Source organism: Sardina pilchardus, chromosome 14 (assembly GCF_963854185.1).
Source record: "Sardina pilchardus chromosome 14, fSarPil1.1, whole genome shotgun sequence".
In the NCBI taxonomy this organism is placed as follows: domain Eukaryota; kingdom Metazoa; phylum Chordata; class Actinopteri; order Clupeiformes; family Clupeidae; genus Sardina; species Sardina pilchardus.
This window is the reverse complement of record NC_085007.1, coordinates 6,785,445-6,804,007: the sequence shown is the minus strand read 5'-3', so window position 1 is coordinate 6,804,007 and position 18,563 is coordinate 6,785,445. Positions and strand designations below refer to the sequence as shown.

The 18,563-nt window shown below is 44.9% G+C and overlaps 1 protein-coding gene across 1 annotated transcript in view; it reads left to right on the top strand.

Annotated features, from left to right (window-relative positions):
- The first annotated feature begins 6,793 nt into the window (after positions 1-6,793).
- Positions 6,794-18,563, top strand: part of cercam (cerebral endothelial cell adhesion molecule) — a 17,132-nt gene continuing 5,362 nt past the window's right edge. Inside the window, exons 1-10 of the mRNA XM_062554449.1 lie at positions 6,794-7,035; positions 8,258-8,368; positions 10,967-11,084; positions 12,004-12,138; positions 12,929-13,133; positions 14,373-14,492; positions 14,996-15,072; positions 15,910-16,016; positions 16,704-16,836; positions 17,596-17,723. Coding sequence (XP_062410433.1) covers positions 6,833-7,035; positions 8,258-8,368; positions 10,967-11,084; positions 12,004-12,138; positions 12,929-13,133; positions 14,373-14,492; positions 14,996-15,072; positions 15,910-16,016; positions 16,704-16,836; positions 17,596-17,723 — 1,337 coding nt within the window. The 5' untranslated portion in view covers positions 6,794-6,832. The remainder of the gene's footprint in view (positions 7,036-8,257; positions 8,369-10,966; positions 11,085-12,003; positions 12,139-12,928; positions 13,134-14,372; positions 14,493-14,995; positions 15,073-15,909; positions 16,017-16,703; positions 16,837-17,595; positions 17,724-18,563) is intronic.

Sequence of the window (18,563 nt, the reverse complement as noted above, 5' to 3'; positions counted from 1 at the left end):
CGCCCATAACACTATACATACTTTACCGCATAGTATTGCGCCCATAACACTACATACTTTACCCCCAGAAATAGTTCCGCATCCACAACATTCTATCCATAGTTACAGTACATTTACCATTCTAATCTCATTATCCCTTATTCTATAGAATAATAACATTTGATATTTCATTTTTTCAAATATAGAGCACAACATATGGTCTGCTGCACTTCTGAACTATTTGCTAAGACTTTGCGCACATTTAATCTGATTTATTACAGGCATTTATTTATTGGCCTCCTTGGTTGCAAAAGTCAGTCACCACCATTTAAATCATGTTACTCCTTGGTTGATGAGGACTTGACACACTTTTCGCCAGTTCTCTGTATCAGCGGAGTTGGATAATGAAACCTGGCTAATATTTGGAATTGGGTTTTGGGTCTAGCAATGACCTAGCCTGGCTAATGCCACCACATCTCAATTACCTTTCTTTGCGGCCCATAGACTGCGCTTAATGTCGAAGAGAGAGGACGTACGTGGTTGTGATGTTGAAGTGTTATTCTCGATAATTGTTCACAAAACATGATTAATCATCCAAAATGTTATCCTGTTGGCCATCATGATGGTGTTGTAAAAATCTGATCCCCAAAATAGACCCAGTCTAAACCTGATATAGACCCGGTCTAAACCTAGTCCTGTATCCTCCAGCTTCCATAGGGGCGTAATAAGAGGCATAAACAGTACTAGAGTGTCTGCCTCTTATTACGCCCCTATGGAATAACACTTCAACATCACCACCACGTACGTCCTCTCTCTTTGACATTAAGCGCAGTCTATGGGCCGCAAAGAAAGCCACATGGGTGTGTTAGTTCATTGAACATGTCACAGAACTATTCTGGTGAGCTGATAGAATGGCAAAAGCGTTAGTCTGTAGTTGATGACACCTGGATTGAGCGAGCGCCCCTACAAACAACCATCTGGGTCATAAAAAATATGTCATCTTTAATTCACTTGAGTTGCCCATGCACTTGTTTTCACAGAGTTGTCCCAAACTGGAAGAGGCCACAATAGCCCCTTTCACATTCAGAAACGATACATTAGCGTTTAAGAAATAGCGGGTTCAGGGGATTTCGCAATGTGAAAGGTAGACGTGTTCTGGTCCCGGGGTTGTCTGAAGCCGGTTTCAGAGGCGAGTTATGGGAGGCGTTGCCTAGCAGCACGTCACACGCAATTTGGGAGTGAACAATATAGAGTCAACAATATAGAGATTTGGATCAAGCGTATAGAAAGCTTGGCCATATAGACGTAGTAGACCTGCACTCCCTCAGTGGTTTGTGCTGCACAGAATATGTCTTATTAAGCCAGACTAGCAGGTTATTAACAGATTAGTGATGACGTGTTTGTTTATTTGTAGAGGATTGAACAAGAGACCGTTATTGCCCACCTACAGCAGAGAAGGAGAGAGGCAGCTGTTTGGTGCTTGTGGAGATATAGCACATACAAAATGAAGGGTATATGGGTTGTTTAACATGAAAAGTGTGTGTGTGTGTGTGTGTGTGTGTATGTGTGTGTGTGTGTGTGGTGGGGGGAGGGGGGTGGGTGGGTATATAAATAAATAGGTTGAATTGATGTTAATTGATGTTATGGATATACTGTACTGTATAACTGCATGGGTTTTTAAATGCAGCTGTTTACTCAAAGAAATGTTCCAATGTTTGTGCAAATGTTCCAAAGAAATTGCACTTTCCTGTGTTTTTGGTGATTTGGAGGTGGACACCATTGGTCTCCTTTCCAGACCAGAGAGAAGTGGATGGTCTGCACATTGTACATTGGCTCCAAAAAATTATTTATTCAAAAGACAAAGTTTCGATCAACAGACCCATATGAAAAAGAAATAGAAAAAACTTACTGCCAGCAATGTGTTTTATATACAAAACTTGTATGATTTACTCTTGAAAGTGGCCCCTTTCTCGTTTTCCTCATACATATATAGCCCTTACAGTTTACAAAGTTGTATATGTTTCAAGTTACACAGATTTACTAAGGATCTTATAATGGTCTTATGGGACAAGCTTCCAACCCATATGGAAAAGAAATAGACAAATTATACACAATATTACCGTGATTTATCTGAATCCTGATAGATTTTTATATGACAGTGAAACCATTATATAAGATCCATAGTAAATCTGTGTATGACATTGTATGAGGAAAACGAGAAAGGGGCCACTTTCAATTATACAGTATCATTATTATGCTATTTAGAGGGCAGACATCTGCTCATAAAGTCAAATCAAAGATTTCACAGCAAGTTTCATGCAAACTTTTAAAATTACATTTCAATAAGATTTTCTCTGTTACAAATGGGGGACATATGTCAGGCCATCCCTTTCAAATCCTTTGGTTCGCAGTCATTTAGCCTAATAAGCGGTGCTTTTTAATGTTGGAGTGCTTTATTTTCATAAAGCACAATTTGCCATTTCACATTTACATTTTACAAGAGCACCTCTATGGACAAATACAATCCTTGAATCCCTGAATATGTAAGTAATTTCTGAAAGAAATGACAGAGAGAAAGAGGAGAGAGAGAGAGAGATCACTTAAATATTAAAGAAATTAATTAAAAGAAATTAAATATGTATGTGATTTTAACTGTTACCATTATTCTTGAAGACTGAGATTAATACAGAAATTGACACAACAGATAGTAGGCTGGACAAGATTCAAGGATGTAATTATGCATGTAAGTACAATGTAAAATGTAACAGCTGGTGTAATAGCAACACCATGTTACATAGTGTTACATACTCATAAAACATATCTTGTAGACAACTGAAAATATGACAGATTTTACTATGCAGCCTAAGAAAGATAACGTTTTTGGTGATACTGTAAGTTATTAACCTAGACAAATTGTCCTCCTCCTTCAAAGTGAACATTGGAATTCCTTTCCAACACTTGCATCGCGCTAATTTTTAAATCATTGGTCCAGCCTTACCAATCACATTGATCAGAGAAACGTTACTTCCTACTCGTCCTAAACATTACAAACGGACAGTAAACAGCGTGAACAGTCAGGAAACAATGTATGTGGTGTTTGCAGGTGTTGCTGCTTCTGCATACCACAAAACGCTTCGGTTTCGTCTTCCCCTCTCGTCACCGATTGGCCAGAATGTTCATTTGCTTTCAAGATTCTACCTACAGAGTGACACAGTCTTAATCAATAATGTCTGTTAACATCTCATATTGTTTTGTTTCTGTCTCAGAAGCAGAGTTTTCCACCTCTCAAAAGAGTTAATTCGCCAATTGCGAGTGTACCATTTCTACTGAGTCTTGGAGAGGAGACATTTGTAAACAATGTCTGTTTATCACAACAGTGAAGGAGAGAGTCCTTTGGATTTAGATGTTCACTTATATTTTCTGTGCTACTGCATGTTAAAACAGATGTGAAGTTGTTTGATTTTTGAAAACACCTTTCATGATTCAGGCACGGAAGCTTGTGCAACTTTACAACACCCTAACCGTATTTGGTCAAAAATGGCAACAAACAAGAGCAACAAAAAGTAATATTGCAATTACAACAAATATTGCTGTGGCGTTTGTCATCTCACACACACAACGAGAGGTCTGTCCTGAGCTGCACTCGCCAAGTCGAGTGTCGTTATTTCTTTGTGGTGTTGTGGTGTGATGCTTTAATGATGTACTTTAGTCTTGTGTTGTGAAACAAAGCTGAGAGGTCTCTTTTGGAGCAGGACAAGCTGTTTAAGTACTGTAGGAAGCTGAGGAGAGGCACTGCTGCTGTCCAGAACTGTAGGAGGCTGAAGAGAGGCACTGCTGCTGTCCAGAACTCAAGCGTAATGTAAGAGGCTGAGGAGAAGCCCAGGTGCTGTCCAGTACTGTAGGAGGCTGAAGAGAGGCCCGGTGCTGAGGAGAGGTCCGGTGCTGAAGAGAGGCCCGGTGCTGAAGAGAGGCCCGGTGCTGAGGAGAGGCCCGGTGCTGAGGAGAGGTCCGGTGCTGAAGAGAGGCCCGGTGCTGAAGAGAGGCCCGGTGCTGAGGAGAGGCCCGGCGCTGTCCAGAACCCAAGCCATCTGTTCTGAAGAACAAGCAAGGTCGGGGTGGAGAGGCAAGTGCAAAAGTGACGGGAACCAAAGACAAACACGAGATGAACAAGAGGAGGAAAGCACATGGATTTAGCACTTACCACCTCCCCTCTCTCCACACACACACACACACACACACACACACACACACACACACACACACACACACACACTCACACACACGCACGCACACACACACACACACACACACACACACACACACACACACACACACACACACACACACACACACACACACACACACATACACACACACACACACACACACACACACACACACTCACTCACACACACACACAAACACACACCAACCCCCCTACTGCAAAAAAGGCTGCTGAGTAAGTTGGAATGAATGTGCCAACCGTGGTACTCTGAGTGACAGTTATTGACCCAGGGGTTGTGTGTGTGTGTGTGTGTGTTTGTGTGTGTGTGAGGGGGCGCAGTACGTCTGTATGGGAACGTGAGGTTTATTGATTATTGGCCGTGGACGCGTTGGTCTCGCTGAGTTCCCAGGGCCTAACAGCTGGTCAGGCCTCCACCAGACTTTGATGGACCTCACTGAGGACCGCAGGCCTGAATGCGTAGCCGATGGCAACACCGACACTCCGCTGAACTGACCAACCGGCTTTTGGGCTTTATATTTGTGTACGCGACATATCTGAGAGAGTGTAAGAAGTGTGTGTGTGTGTGTGTGTGTGTTGGGGAGTGAGAGTGACCTGCATGGACCCCCCACTATGTCTAGAGCACAGCACAGCACAGCACAGCACAGCACAGCACAGTACAATACAGCACAGTACAATACAGCACAGTAGCACAGCACAGCACAGCACAGTACAATACAGCACAGCACAGCACAGCACAGCACAGCACAGCACAGCACAGCACAGCACAATACAGCACAGCACAGCACAGCACATCACAGCACAGCACAGCACAGCACAGCACAGCACTATACAGCACAGCACAGCACATCACAGCACAGCACAGCACAGCACTATACAGCACAGCACAGCACTATAGAGCACAGCACAGCACAGCACAGCACTATACAGCACAGCACAGCACAGCACAGCTCAGCACAGCACAGCACAGCACAGCACAGCACAGCTCAATCCCAGACGTCTTGAGGATGGAGAGGGGGCCCCATCCTGACCAGCCCCAAGTCCCCCCTTCCTCTCCTCTCCTCTCTTCTCTTCCCACCTCTCTGAATATCTGAATAAATGTTTGGACTCTGGGACTGACCTGCCCCTCCGCCCACCCGCCTGCACACACACACACACACACACACACACACACTGAGCGCCGCTGCCACCCTCGCCTGACCCTCCCCTCTCTGTCCCCATGACCTTCGACCTTTGACCTCTGCTGTGAAAAGTTAGCAGGGAGGAGAGTGAACTCTCTCAGGCCAGCAAGCACAGAGGGTGCTGGGAAAGTGCCCTCGTAGGCCCTGTGTGTGTGTGTGTGTGTGTGTGTGTGTGTGTGTGTGTGTGTGTGTGTGTGTGTGTGTGTGTGTGTGTGTGTGTGTGTGTGTGAGTGTGAGCGGGCCACTTGTGAATGGAAGCCCCTCCTGACCTTTGTCTCTGTCCACTATGCCACCCGGATTCAATTGTTTGGCCGAGGGGCCCCGATCCTTTCCTGCAGGGGCCACTAAATTCAGCTCAGCTCACTGTCATGCCATTCCTCCGGCCCACTGGCTTCTCTTCTCCTTCCCCTCTTCTTTCACTCCTCTGTTTTCTTTTCTGATTAGGTCTCTTTGTCTGCGTGCTCTGGCTATTTCCCTGGTCTCTGCCCCGTCCCTATAAAACAGGCATCTCAGGATGCCTCAGAGAAGGTGCTCAGGGGTGTGGATTCTGTCCAGTACTGCCGCTGTTAAACTCGGTAGGCTAAACTGTGTGTCACAAGTAAAGCAATGGCACTGCTGTACCGTTTTTTGTTAGTTCCTTCTTCGGAGGAAATGTGCTGAAAAACTGATGTTTGTCCAGTTTAATTATTCGTTATTATGGCTGCATAAATTGGTCATAAATAGGTGGAAGTATTTTTTTTTATTATTTTCGGGGTGACCCCATGGACAGTGAGAAAAATGTCCACATAATAACCACTTCAACACAAGCACTTCAGCTTCGCCAGGACACTGAGGATGATGAGCACAGAGAAATCACACTGTAGTGCGCCCTCTAGTGGTGTTAGGCGGAGAGACGTGGGCTGCCCATGTGAATGGGATATCAGGGTGTACCATGATCAAGTGGGAAGGGAAAATAATAACCTAACAGATTTTACCCAGGAGTTAAGGCAACTGCTATTTATATCTAGAGGATATACCTGTAGTTGAATTTGAGCCAAACTTCAATTATATAAATCACGATTAGCCTATTTATAGTAGTAATAACCTACACGCAAGCATAGAGTAGTCTACTTTTTTGAATGCGTTACAGATAACGTTAGAATATGCTATAAAAACCCCTTTAAGACTGTCATACGAAGTTTTCATTGCAACCGTTTGTTTATAACTACAAACCCCCTTGCATGTCCTGTGATCCGCCCAGCATTTTGGCATGCTTAGGAGCTCACGGGACGGAAGCTGAAATGTAAAACCCCATTGCCTTCTACTTAGCAGTTGTTGGAAAGGGGGGTAAAAGTTTTAAGGGAGACTCCTCTTTTTCCTAAAGTGCTGACGCGGACCAGGACTGCCGTGAAACAGCCAGCCTTGCGAGGCAACGGGAATTTGCACCACCATGTTCCTTGCCGTTTTAGTGCTTGCGTCTATTTTCGCGAGCTCAAAATGCTACTTTTCAGAGGAAAACTTCACCGAAGAATCAAAGATGCAGAAGCCTACTGTAGTGATTGCGATTATCGCTAGAAATGCTGCCCATTCGTTGCCGTACTACCTCGGGGCTCTGGAGAGGCTGAACTACCCGAAAGACCGCATCTCCATTTGGTATGTGTCCTTTCTCCGAGTCGTCTTCAGGAATCCGATAAGTTGCTGTGTTACTGATTGAGGGACAAAAGGATCAATTGTCCGTATATTAAACGTTGCCTCCCCTGCCTTGCTTTTGTTTTCAATCGGGAGCTTCCCCTCCCCCGACACATTTACGCGTGAACTCATTTTGACGTTTTTAACACCTATAATGTATAGTCCAATCCTTCGTTCTCTAGTTTGAAGGAAAACTAGCCTATTTGAAGACTCATTGATGAGCTGAGATTTAATATCGTGCCTTTGTGTCGGCATTAGTTGAATAGCATGTGTGTGATGCCATTGTGAGTGTTAATGTTACTCATTGGAAACTTGCGGTTTTGGAACCCCACAGGTCTACTCTTGCTGCTAAGGGGGGAATGTGTGTGTGTGTGTGTGTGGTGTGTGGTGTGGTGTGGTGTGGTGTGGTGTGGTGTGGTGTGGTGTGTGTGTGTGTGTGTGTGTGTGTGTGTGTGTGTGTGTGTGTGTGTGTGTGTGTGTGTGTGTGTGTGTGTGTGTGTGTGTGTGTGTGTGTGTGTGTGTGTGTGTGTGTGTGTGTGTGTGTGTGTGTGTGTGTGTGTGTGTGTGCTTTCTGGGAACTAAAAACGGCACACATTTATAAGGATAAAAACCATTCACAATTGTTTTCAGTTTTATATTCATGACATACGAATCAGGCATGTTCTTCTTGTCCTCTCTAGTGTTGCCATGGTCTACCCAATCCACCAAATTATAGGTTTAACTCTAGTCTAGGCCATGACCCAGAGCGTTTGCCCTGGATGTGTAGATGTGGCAGCAGCAGAGTTTCATGGATGTCTTGAGAACTGGACTAGTTACTCACCTCTGTTCCACAACCAGTGTGATGAGATATACAGCTGTGGCCCTCTCTCTATCTCTTTCCAACACACTCACGCACACACACATGAACACACACACACACTCTCTCTCTCTCTCTCTCTCTCTCTCTCTCTCTCTCTCTCTCTCTCTCTCTCTCTCTCTCTCTCTCAATTCAATTCAATTCAATTCAATGAAGCTTTATTGGCATGAATGTTTCAATAGCATTATTGCCAAAGCTAAATTACATGTACACATAAAATACAGTAGATGCATAGACAGACAATTACATATACATTGTACATGTAATATACATCTCTCTCTCTCTCTCTCACACACACACACACTCACCGTTAATATCTCTCCACTTCAGGGCAGCGACAGACCACAACTCGGACAATACCACCGCCGTTCTGAGAGAGTGGCTGACCGTCATGCAGAAGCACTACCACTACATAGAGTGGAGGCCGATGGACAAACCCACGTGAGTGTGTCTTTGACCTCTGACCTCCCTCTGATCACCCATGATCCTCCAGTGGGCCATTAGCCTGACCAGCATCAAGAATTAGGGTTTGGGAATGGGAACTCACCGTAGGCAGGGCTCAATCAGGGCTGATTCTTCCATTTCACAGCTCCCAAGCTCTACGTAGTGTTGCTAGACTGCCAAGTTAGATTTGCTGCCGCTATAGGGGCGTCTAGCTCTCTAGGCTAGTGGCCTATGGACACACTGGCCCGGTGTCCAGAACCTCCACCAGGACTTGGAGTTCTCAGGCTACTTGTATTGTCTGAATTCTGGTGTGGACTGCGCCAGGCTGTTTAAGATGGGTAGATAGAAAGTTATACAAAAAGGCTTTCAAAAAGTCTTGATAGCTTCAGGCACAGACATCTCCCTGGCCTTTCCCTTTAAATTTCCTACACAGGGCACTATATGGTGAATAACCGACAGAGTCCATGTTTTAATGCAGTAAGTAGTGAGTTAGTGGATGTTCTGCACACAGTCCCTGTGAGCAGCTGGTAGAGCTACGGTATGCACACTGTGCCAGGAGTCTGGATCTGCCTCCCTTGCAGTGTATTACATAAGTGGAGATGTGTCCTGGAAGTGAGTAAATGCAGAGTGCATATGAAGTACAAGGCGCACTGCTTTGTATTAATTTAAAAAAAGTCATTAATTAAGGCTCCAGTTAATTAAGGCTTAAATGAATAAAAAGCAGTGTCGTTTTTGGTAAGACTCACTTAGTTTTTTTTATGAATTGAGAGATGAACAAGTCGAGCCCACTCATGTGCATTGGATATGCTGTTGAGCTCAAAGAGCAGCTGACTGGTGAGCTAGCATAGCTCTCCTGTAAGGTGAACTCTTGGCACGTGGGCATAGGTAGATGTGGATGTGGATGCAGGGACGGACCTGGTCTTGCCTAGGCTCTAGTCTTCCCAAGAGATGGACCTGGTCTTGTCCAGGCTCTAGTCTTCCCAAGAGCAGGCAGCTGTTTTGAGGTATTATCGGAGCTTGTGTCCTTAAGGGGACGTCCACAAGTAATGAGTCCCAGATCTTGTGATTGTGCACACAAATTGAACAGATCAATGGTAATTACACACAAAACATCTGACGTTTTAGGGTTGATATTCATGTTGACTTCTTCAGTGACTTGACCCACTTTTCTGTTCTGTCCACCAACATAATCCATCCCATTTGGCAAAAATAAATCCGCCATATTTTGGCCTCTGCAACATTCTTTTATTGTCCGAGTCTGCAGCCTGAAGAGTCTGGTGTAGCCAGACTTGAATTCTGTTCAGAATGTGAATCTGCTATCAGTCCATTTGGATTTGATTATGGAGCATTTTTCAGCCAATATAGGGAAAGAAGATGCCTCTGTATGCTACTGGATAGACCTGGATAAACCAAACACAGCAACAGGATATATGAATTCCACAGGGAGAACAGCCTAAAGCATCCTTTTTGACAAATGCTGTTTTTTAAAAAAGTATTGCATTGTCAATATCTTGTCCAACAGATGAACAGCGAAATCTAAACATCTAGCTTCTCTAGCGACAGCTTTTTTTGTGTTAAACAGAATCAACTCAAGCGTGCTTGGGTGACATGAATGACAAGAGACTGTTGCTCATCTGTCCATCCTCAAAGGATTTGATCAGCCCGAAGACCTCTGGCTCGAGCATAGAGACTTCAGTGGACCTTAATGGAGCAACCAGGCCAGATTTCCTGAATTCAAATTTTGAATGCAGGAGAGATAAATCATTTTCCTGTACTGTAATTAGCTAATGAAGCAGACAGGACTACACCCAGCCAGCTGAACCCTCTGCCCTTGAGGCCTATGAGGCTGTGTTGGAGAGCTGGCCGGGGAGGGAGGCAGAGAGAGCTGGTTTACTCCCGAGAGGTCAACACACCTCTGCTCCAGGGCACCACTCTCGCTCTGCACTCTCTTCAGCACGAGCCATGGGGAAGCTTGTCTGAACAGGTCCCCATGGTCTTCAAGCAGCTCTTTTGCAAAAGATGGTGTGTGTGTGTGTGTGTGTGCGTGTGTGTGTGTGTGTGTGTGTCACGTGGCACGCAACATGGCCGCTCTGAACATCTCGCCACTGCACCCGTTGTAACTGCCAGCGTTAATGTAGGGAAAATGCTCAAAATTGATATGGCTGATATAAGGCTACTACTTTATACAATGTGCTTGATAACTACGGTAAAAAGTGCGTTCAAAGACGCGCTTAATCTTGAATGCTACATTAATAAGTGTGTAAGCCTAGTAGATCTGTCACCATGTCATTGACTTTTCCCACAGTGTTTGGATCTTGTATCATTTGCTTGTCTTCTGGGTCCAAATAAAAGTAATCAAATGTGTGTGTACATGCATGCATGCATGTGTTGGGTGATGCACATGTCTATAGTCATTATATGGTATGTCACACTTTGAATTGTACTTTGATGTGTGTGTGTGCATGTGTGTGTGTATTTGTGTTTGGTGATGCACATGCCTATAGTCAGTATATGGTATGTCACACTTTGAATTGTACATTGATATATATGTGTGTGTGTGTGTGTGTGTGTGTGTATCCCTGCGTGATTGGACAGAGCCTACCCTGGTGAGCTGGGGCCCAAGCACTGGCCTAACGGCCGATACGAGTACCTGATGAAGTTGAAGCAGGGCGCCCTCACCTTCGCCAAGAAGCGCTGGGCCGACTACATCCTGGTACACACACATACACTCACACACACACACACACACACACACACACGCTGGGCCGACTACATCCTGGTACACACACACACTCACACACACACACACACACACGCTGGGCCGACTACATCCTGGTACAGCCACCACACACACACACACACGCTGGGCCGACTACATCCTGGTACACACTCCACAACACACTCCACTCTACAACACACTCCACAACACACGGCAAAACACAACACACTCCACAACACACATCCCCTACTTCACTATAGGTTGGGCCGTATGTCTGAACAGCTGAGTCTGAGTCACTCAAAGGGTTGGACATGACAAAGATCTGTACTCGTGGAGGACATGTATGAAAACAGTTAATGATACTTAGAAATGAAAAGTCACTTTAATGGTACTTACAGTATAAATGAAAGTCACTTGCCTCCTTTCCTTGCTCTGTCTGTATTTTCAGCGAAACAAAACTGAATGCTCAGTTGTCTATGGGTTTTTTTTGTATGACAATTTGTGTGATCTCAAATGTAACAGAAATGTATTCGTTTGTTAGGATGGTGTCTCCTTCTCACAAGACTGGCTCTAAGGCAAATGGTGCTCCCATGGGTGTATTGTACAAGTTTGCTCTGAGCATATTTTGACTGAAAGATCCTGTGCTGGTGTTTTGGATTAGTCCTGCTGCTCATCAAAATGAATTACTCAATATCGGAGAGACTAATCTGAGGTAGACCGTGCTTTAGGAATCGCAAAAACGGACCAAAATCATTACAGAAGAGGTCATGAAAATATAATTTCTTAAATCAAGGTTTTATAAATGAATGAGAAGTGACCGGAAAGGCCAGTTATGCTTGTTGCAAATGACCGATTGCAGCCACCATTCATTGAGATGTCCTAATCCAAACGTGTCTTTAATGTCGTCCTGTAGTATGCGGACACAGACAACATCCTGACCAACCCGGAGACTCTGAACCTGCTGATGTCCGAGAACAAGTCGGTCATCGCGCCCATGCTGGACTCCCAGAGCGCCTACTCCAACTTCTGGTGCGGCATCACCCCGCAGGTGAGGGCTTCTGCAGTAATGTCCTGTGGATGAGCCGCACTGTGTATTAGCCGCAGGACAGTGTTTTATGCAAGTTGTAAGAAACAAAACCATATTAATGCCATATTAACTACCCCTGTGTATTACTATTAACCTCACAGCTGAATAGATTTAGAAAATGTATAAGCCGCAGCTAATATTTGGGAAATGACGGTATGCCAGTCACACAGTGGCATGCAGACCTGATCTGTTTACTCACGCTGCTCAAACTAACCCATGTGTGCCTCTAATAAATATATTTTATACTCATGTCCGTCTTGCACACACTTTCATTTGTTGATCAAGGCGTTTTTAGTGCTTCACAGAGGGTGGTTTGAATTTAAGGCGGTAAACAATGTAAAAATCCTGCAGCAGGTGTTTCAGATTAAGAGTGTCTCTCCTGACTGGCAGCTTAGTAGGACACCATGCAGGCCTTCGCCAGATGAAGTCAGATTCCGTATGTGTAACACCCATCCAGTGGACTTATTGGACATACTGTAGGACATAGAGTCCAAAATATGTCTTTGTTTCCCATGTATGGTGTGGTTCTCTAATTGCCTATACCTCCATGGTTCTCATAGTCCTGCCTCTTTTATTCCTATGGTTCTCATATCCCTGTCCTTTATGTTTCGGTTCTAATATCACTGTTCTTTATATTTTGGTTCTCATATCCCTGTTCTCGTGTGCTTGTGTCTCATACTGCTGCGCTTCTTCTTTGGTTCTTGATTGTCTGATGTTCCTGTGGAACTCGTGCTCCTGTTCTGGTTCTCAGGGATACTACCGGCGTACGGCGGAGTACTTCCCCACCAAGCATCGCCACCGGCAGGGCTGCTACCCCGTGCCCATGGTGCACTCCACCATCCTGCTGGACCTGCGCAAGGAGGGCACCAAGAGGCTGGCCTTCCACCCCCCCCACAAAGACTACTCCTGGCCCTTCGATGACATCATCGTCCTCGCCTTCTCCTGTCGGGCCTCTGGTATGATGAACCTTTTAAAAGCGAAGCGAAGTGAAGTGAAGTGAAGCACAGTAAAGCGAAGCGAAGTGAAGTGAAGCGAAGCACAGTAAAGCGAAGCGAAGTGAAGTGAAGCGAAGCACAGTAAAGCGAAGCGAAGTGAAGCGAAGCACAGTAAAGCGAAGCGAAGCGAAGTGAAGTGAAGCACAGTAAAGCGAAGCGAAGTGAAGTGAAGTGAAGCACAGTAAAGCGAAGCGAAGTGAAGTGAAGCACAGTAAAGCGAAGCGAAGTGAAGTGAAGCACAGTAAAGCGAACCTTCAGGCAGTAATGTTACGTCTGTTCCACCATGTCTGTTAGACACGTGGCAGTAACCGTGATCTAAGTCAAGACTCAGATCATAGCACTCACAATGCAGATTTTTTCCCGAGCCAGTGTAACTCAGATGTGACGATCTGCCAAGAGATGTATGCAGTTTCGTTCAAAAGCAACCACGAAAGCAAAACTAAGCACGCAACAACAGAGAACAGTTCCAAAAATAGAATTGAGGGCAATGTTTAAAGAACGCTGGAATGCTATGTGCTATACATCAAATGCTGTGGGCTTTGACAAAGGCTTTGACGTTGTTATGGTTGAAGCCTGTTATTACATATAATAGTACATGCCATGAGGAATCACATTTTTCCTTATGACTGTCTAATTCTTGAAATCCTAGTCTTAATCCTATCTAAATCTGACATCTTTATTCAAAAAAGCTATACCTATATATATTTAAAGATATATATCTGAATATGTGTGTATTGTTATTCTATGTTGTAAGTTGCTTTTACGTATAAAGACACTCGCTAAGCGAACGTAACCAAAGCCCGGTACTGTATAGACCAGAGAAGGAGTTACCGAGTGTTCTGATCGTCTTGTATGCAGATAAGGGGTGCACTTGGAGTTATCTCAATCATTTCCATCAAATATTCATACCTAAGGCACTCTCCTTCAAGTCAAGGAATTAACGTTTAACACACTTTATTTACACACACTGTTTGACCAGGATATTACCCGTAATTTCCCGACTATTAGCCGCAGCTTATATATTGATTTTGCAAAACTTCTTCCGCTTTGAGGTTAATACTTACCTCAAAGCGGAAGAAGTTTTGCAAGTTAATAATGGAACATGCATAGAACACTGCGGCTTATACACAATGCAGCTTTTATGCGGGATATTACTGTAGACATTAGCCAGTAATGCTCCAGTTTGTTTTTTCTGAACAGAGGTCCAGATGTACATCTGCAATAAGGAGCGCTATGGCTACCTGAACGTGCCGGCCAAGCCCCACCAGTCGGTGGAGGACGACCGAATCAACTTCGTCCACCTCTACCAGGAGTCGCTGAGTCAGTATGCCTCCTTATAGACCGTCTCCTTACCCATAAAGAGCTGGCTCTCTGCGTTCACAACATACATGAGTTAAAACTGCTTAAGATCCATGTATACAGTACGTGTACAGTACATCTGTCTTTACAACAGCCATAATATGTTTACAAGCATGATGTCAGGATGTTTGTTGTTATCATTATTTCAAGATTATGTACATATTTTACTCATTGTACATTTGAATCAGGCATTAAGTCTATACATTCATATTACCTATAGTCCAGACTGTGTTTATGTTTGATCTTTAGAAGAGCTTTAAATTCTCCATCATACTTGTGGTTCCTGCCAGGGTCGTAAAAGCCTGATGGGGGCTTATAAATGGCCACCCAGATAGACTAAACTGCACCGTGGAGGCAGATTAAATGTTCCATCAGACTGTTTGAGAGGAACTGAATATCCCTGCGTGTAAGATAGTAATGTGTGTGCGTGGAGTGCTTGTTGAAGCTGTCCGTTGGTCCTACAGTTGAGGGGCCCCCCATGTACCACTCCAGCTACATCCACCAGGAGCTCAAAAAGACCGACCTCATGGGCTTTGATGAGGTGAGAGCGCTGTGCAGCACGGGGTCTGGGTGGAGATAGGCACTGTATGTTTGTGTGTGCGTGTGTGTGTGTGTGTGTGTGTGTGTGTGTGTGTGTGTGTGTGTGTGTGTGTGTGTGTGTGTGTGTGTGTGTGTGTGTGTGTGTGTGTGTGTGTGTGTGTGTGTGTGTGTGTTTGTGTGTGTGTATGTTTGTGTGTGCGTGTGTGTGTGTGTGTGTGTGTGTGTGTGTGTGTGTGTGTGTGTGTGTGTGTGTGTGTGTGTGTGTGTGTGTGTGTGTGTGTGTGTGTGTGTGTGTGTGTGTGTGTGCACGGTTGTACACCCTTATCATGTTAGTAGCAAAACTGTGTGTTTGTGTTTCGCCGTATGCATATTTTGGAAGTCTTGGGTTAACTTGAATGTCCTGGTCTTGCTTTTTATAGTTCAGCTATCATAGCTTTTTATAGTTCAGCTATCTACAGTATATTTCCCCAAATGTATGCTTTTAATGATACACTATGTAATGGCTTGTAAAAGCTTTGATCTTTGTTCTCCTCGCTGATCAACCCAGACACAAGCATCTTAACCCTTTTTAACAGCTCATAAGTCCATGTAGGTGAAAGGGTTCAACTCTGCACTAAAAACATCCTCCTGAATGGGGCCAAAATCATTACGACGACACCCAAAGTTAATTTTCCAAAGCCATCAATAGCCAATCAATAGCTTTGATCAGCGGTGAGAGGATCGTTCTTGTCACATAAAAAAAAAAATCTCCCCCCTGGTGGAATAAGTCGTAAAAGTAAATCTTTAAAGTGATCAATAGCTGATCGATTGGATCTTTTGTCCACCGGTGGCCGTGTAGATCTACCTGATTAACCTGCGCAGACGTCCGGAGCGCCGGGAGAGGATGCTGTGGTCACTGTACGAGCTGGAGATCAATGCTAAAGTGGTGGACGCCGTGGACGGAGGGTAAGGTCTGCCTTATCTGCCCTCTGCTCGATACGCACTCCGTCTCCGAGTCGGCAGAGAGGAAGGGGCCCTGCAACATGAATACGTCCAGCAGACATTTTGACATACGCGTGAATGGATCCACTAGAAATGTTTGATATCCACAATAGTTGATCCACTAGAAATGTTTGATATTCGCATGAATTGATCCATAAGAAATGTTTGATATCCACAATAGTTGATCCATAAGAAATGTTTGATATCCACATGAATGGATAATCTTTTTTTTTTTACATCCACAAGAATTGATCCACTAGAAAGTTCTGTGCTGTATATCTGGAAAGAAAGCTTTTCTACAACATGAATGCATCCACATACTGTAGATCACATTGGGACCAAAACCATTTAATTTGTTTCCAGTTTCTAGAAAGTGTGTGAAAACTGATAGCCGTGTCTGTGGGTGTGTGGGTATGTGGGTGAGAGAGAGTGTGTGTGTACGGAGTGTGTGTGTCTGTCGTACGGAGTGCACATGTGTGATTGATTCTTGTGTTTGTGTGTGTGACCACATGTGTGTATATGTGATTGCACCCATTTGGCAGGGTAAGAGAGATTGTGTGTCTGATTGTATGGACTGTGTGTGTGTCTAATTCTGTGTGTGTGTGTGTGTGTGTGTGTGTGTGTGTGTGTGTGTCCATCCGTCCTCTGTAGAGCTCTGAACAGCAGTGACATCAAGCTGCTGGGAGTGGATCTGTTGCCAGGATACTATGACCCCTTCTCAGGCCGCACCCTCACTAAAGGAGAAGTGGGCTGCTTCCTCAGCCACTACTACATCTGGAAGGAGGTGAGACTCACACACACACACACACACACACACACACAGCCTCACTAAAGGAGAAGTGGGCTGCTTCCTCAGCCACTACTACATCTGGAAGGAGGTGAGACTCACACACACACACACACACACACACACACACACACACACACACACACACACACAGCCTCACTAAAGGAGAGGTGGGCTGCTTCCTCAGCCACTACTACATCTGGAAGGAGGTGAGACACACACACACACACACACACACACACACACACACACAGCCTCACTAAAGGAGAGGTGGGCTGCTTCCTCAGCCACTACTACTGTACATCTGGAAGGAGGTGAGACACACACACACACACACACACACACACACACACACACACACACACACATACACACACACACTCCACTCAGTCTCCAGTCTGTGACCCCCTTTTTACTTTAATCCTTTCATCTGATTCTGTCTGCTCTGTTTATCTTTTGGCATAATTATATGTTTAGTCCTAATTCAAACCTCTTGGTCTGTAATTATCTCTCTGGGGCTTGTATTAAGGTATTAGTGAGCTCTTCCTGATTGAAAGTTGTGTGTGTTGCAATGCTAACATGCCTCTGCTATTCCGGAACCATCTAGTCCCTTTAAGAGCTTCCTTCTGTAAACGTGTGTGTGTCTGCTGCATGTGCAATGTGTTGTGAGGCACCGGTGGTACTAGCGCTGTGTTTGATGCTAAGATGTCTGCCTTCCCTCCTCTATTGCTCTCCCTCTCTCTCTCTCTACCTCAGATGGTGGACAATCAGATGGACAAGGCTCTGATCTTCGAGGACGACGTGCGTTTCCAGGGTAACTTCAAGCGGCGGCTGGTGCGTCTCATGGACGAGGTGGAGAAGGTGGAGCTGGACTGGGACATCATGTGAGTCCGTCACTATGGCGACGCCCGCATCATTGTGGGGGTACCGCGGGGGCGGAGGGTGGTGCCGAGGCGGAGTTTGGGGGGGGGGGGGGGGGGGGGGGGGGTTGGGTGTTCTTTTATGTAATGCTATCACTGCTGTGATAAAGATAGAGGGATAAAGATGGATGATAGGAAGACAAAGAGAGAGAGAGGGGGAGGGAGGGAGAGGGTGCAGTGGAGTGTGGAAACAGTCTTCCCTGAACTAGAGCGCCCTCTTGTGGGTGATGGACTTGAATGCAGCTCTCATTTGAGAAAATGATGTGTTAGTTTTAACATTGCACTATAGGTATTCATGTGATGCTTACATTTACGTCTAAGTACACATATACAAACACATCTACATACAGAAGCAGTATATACACAACATATGCATAACCCAGTATGGCATAGTGTTCCCCATATAGCTTACACATTTACTTCCACCAAGAAGATATTTTTTCCCTTGTGCTTATTGGATAGTGGGTTGGTTTGTTTGTAGTGGCTGCAATAATTGAATATGGTTTATCTAACGTTGTGAGATACGGCGTTAGGGTTTCTTTCGCAAACCTTCGCAAGACATAGAAGTGAAAAGGTGCTGTTGGGCTTTGTTAGGAGTGAGCATTCTGTAATGCAAGTTGCTTTGGATAAAAGCATGTGTATTGTAAGCATTTGTGTTGTAGTAATGATTCCGTAACATTGCCGTTGGGTCCATCTACAGATAGCTATAACCATTACCGTGCTGTGAGTGTGTACCGTTCTAGATTGTGTTGTATTAACGACTGGCATAGCATTGGCCTTTGGTCCCGTCCCGTCTACAGATAA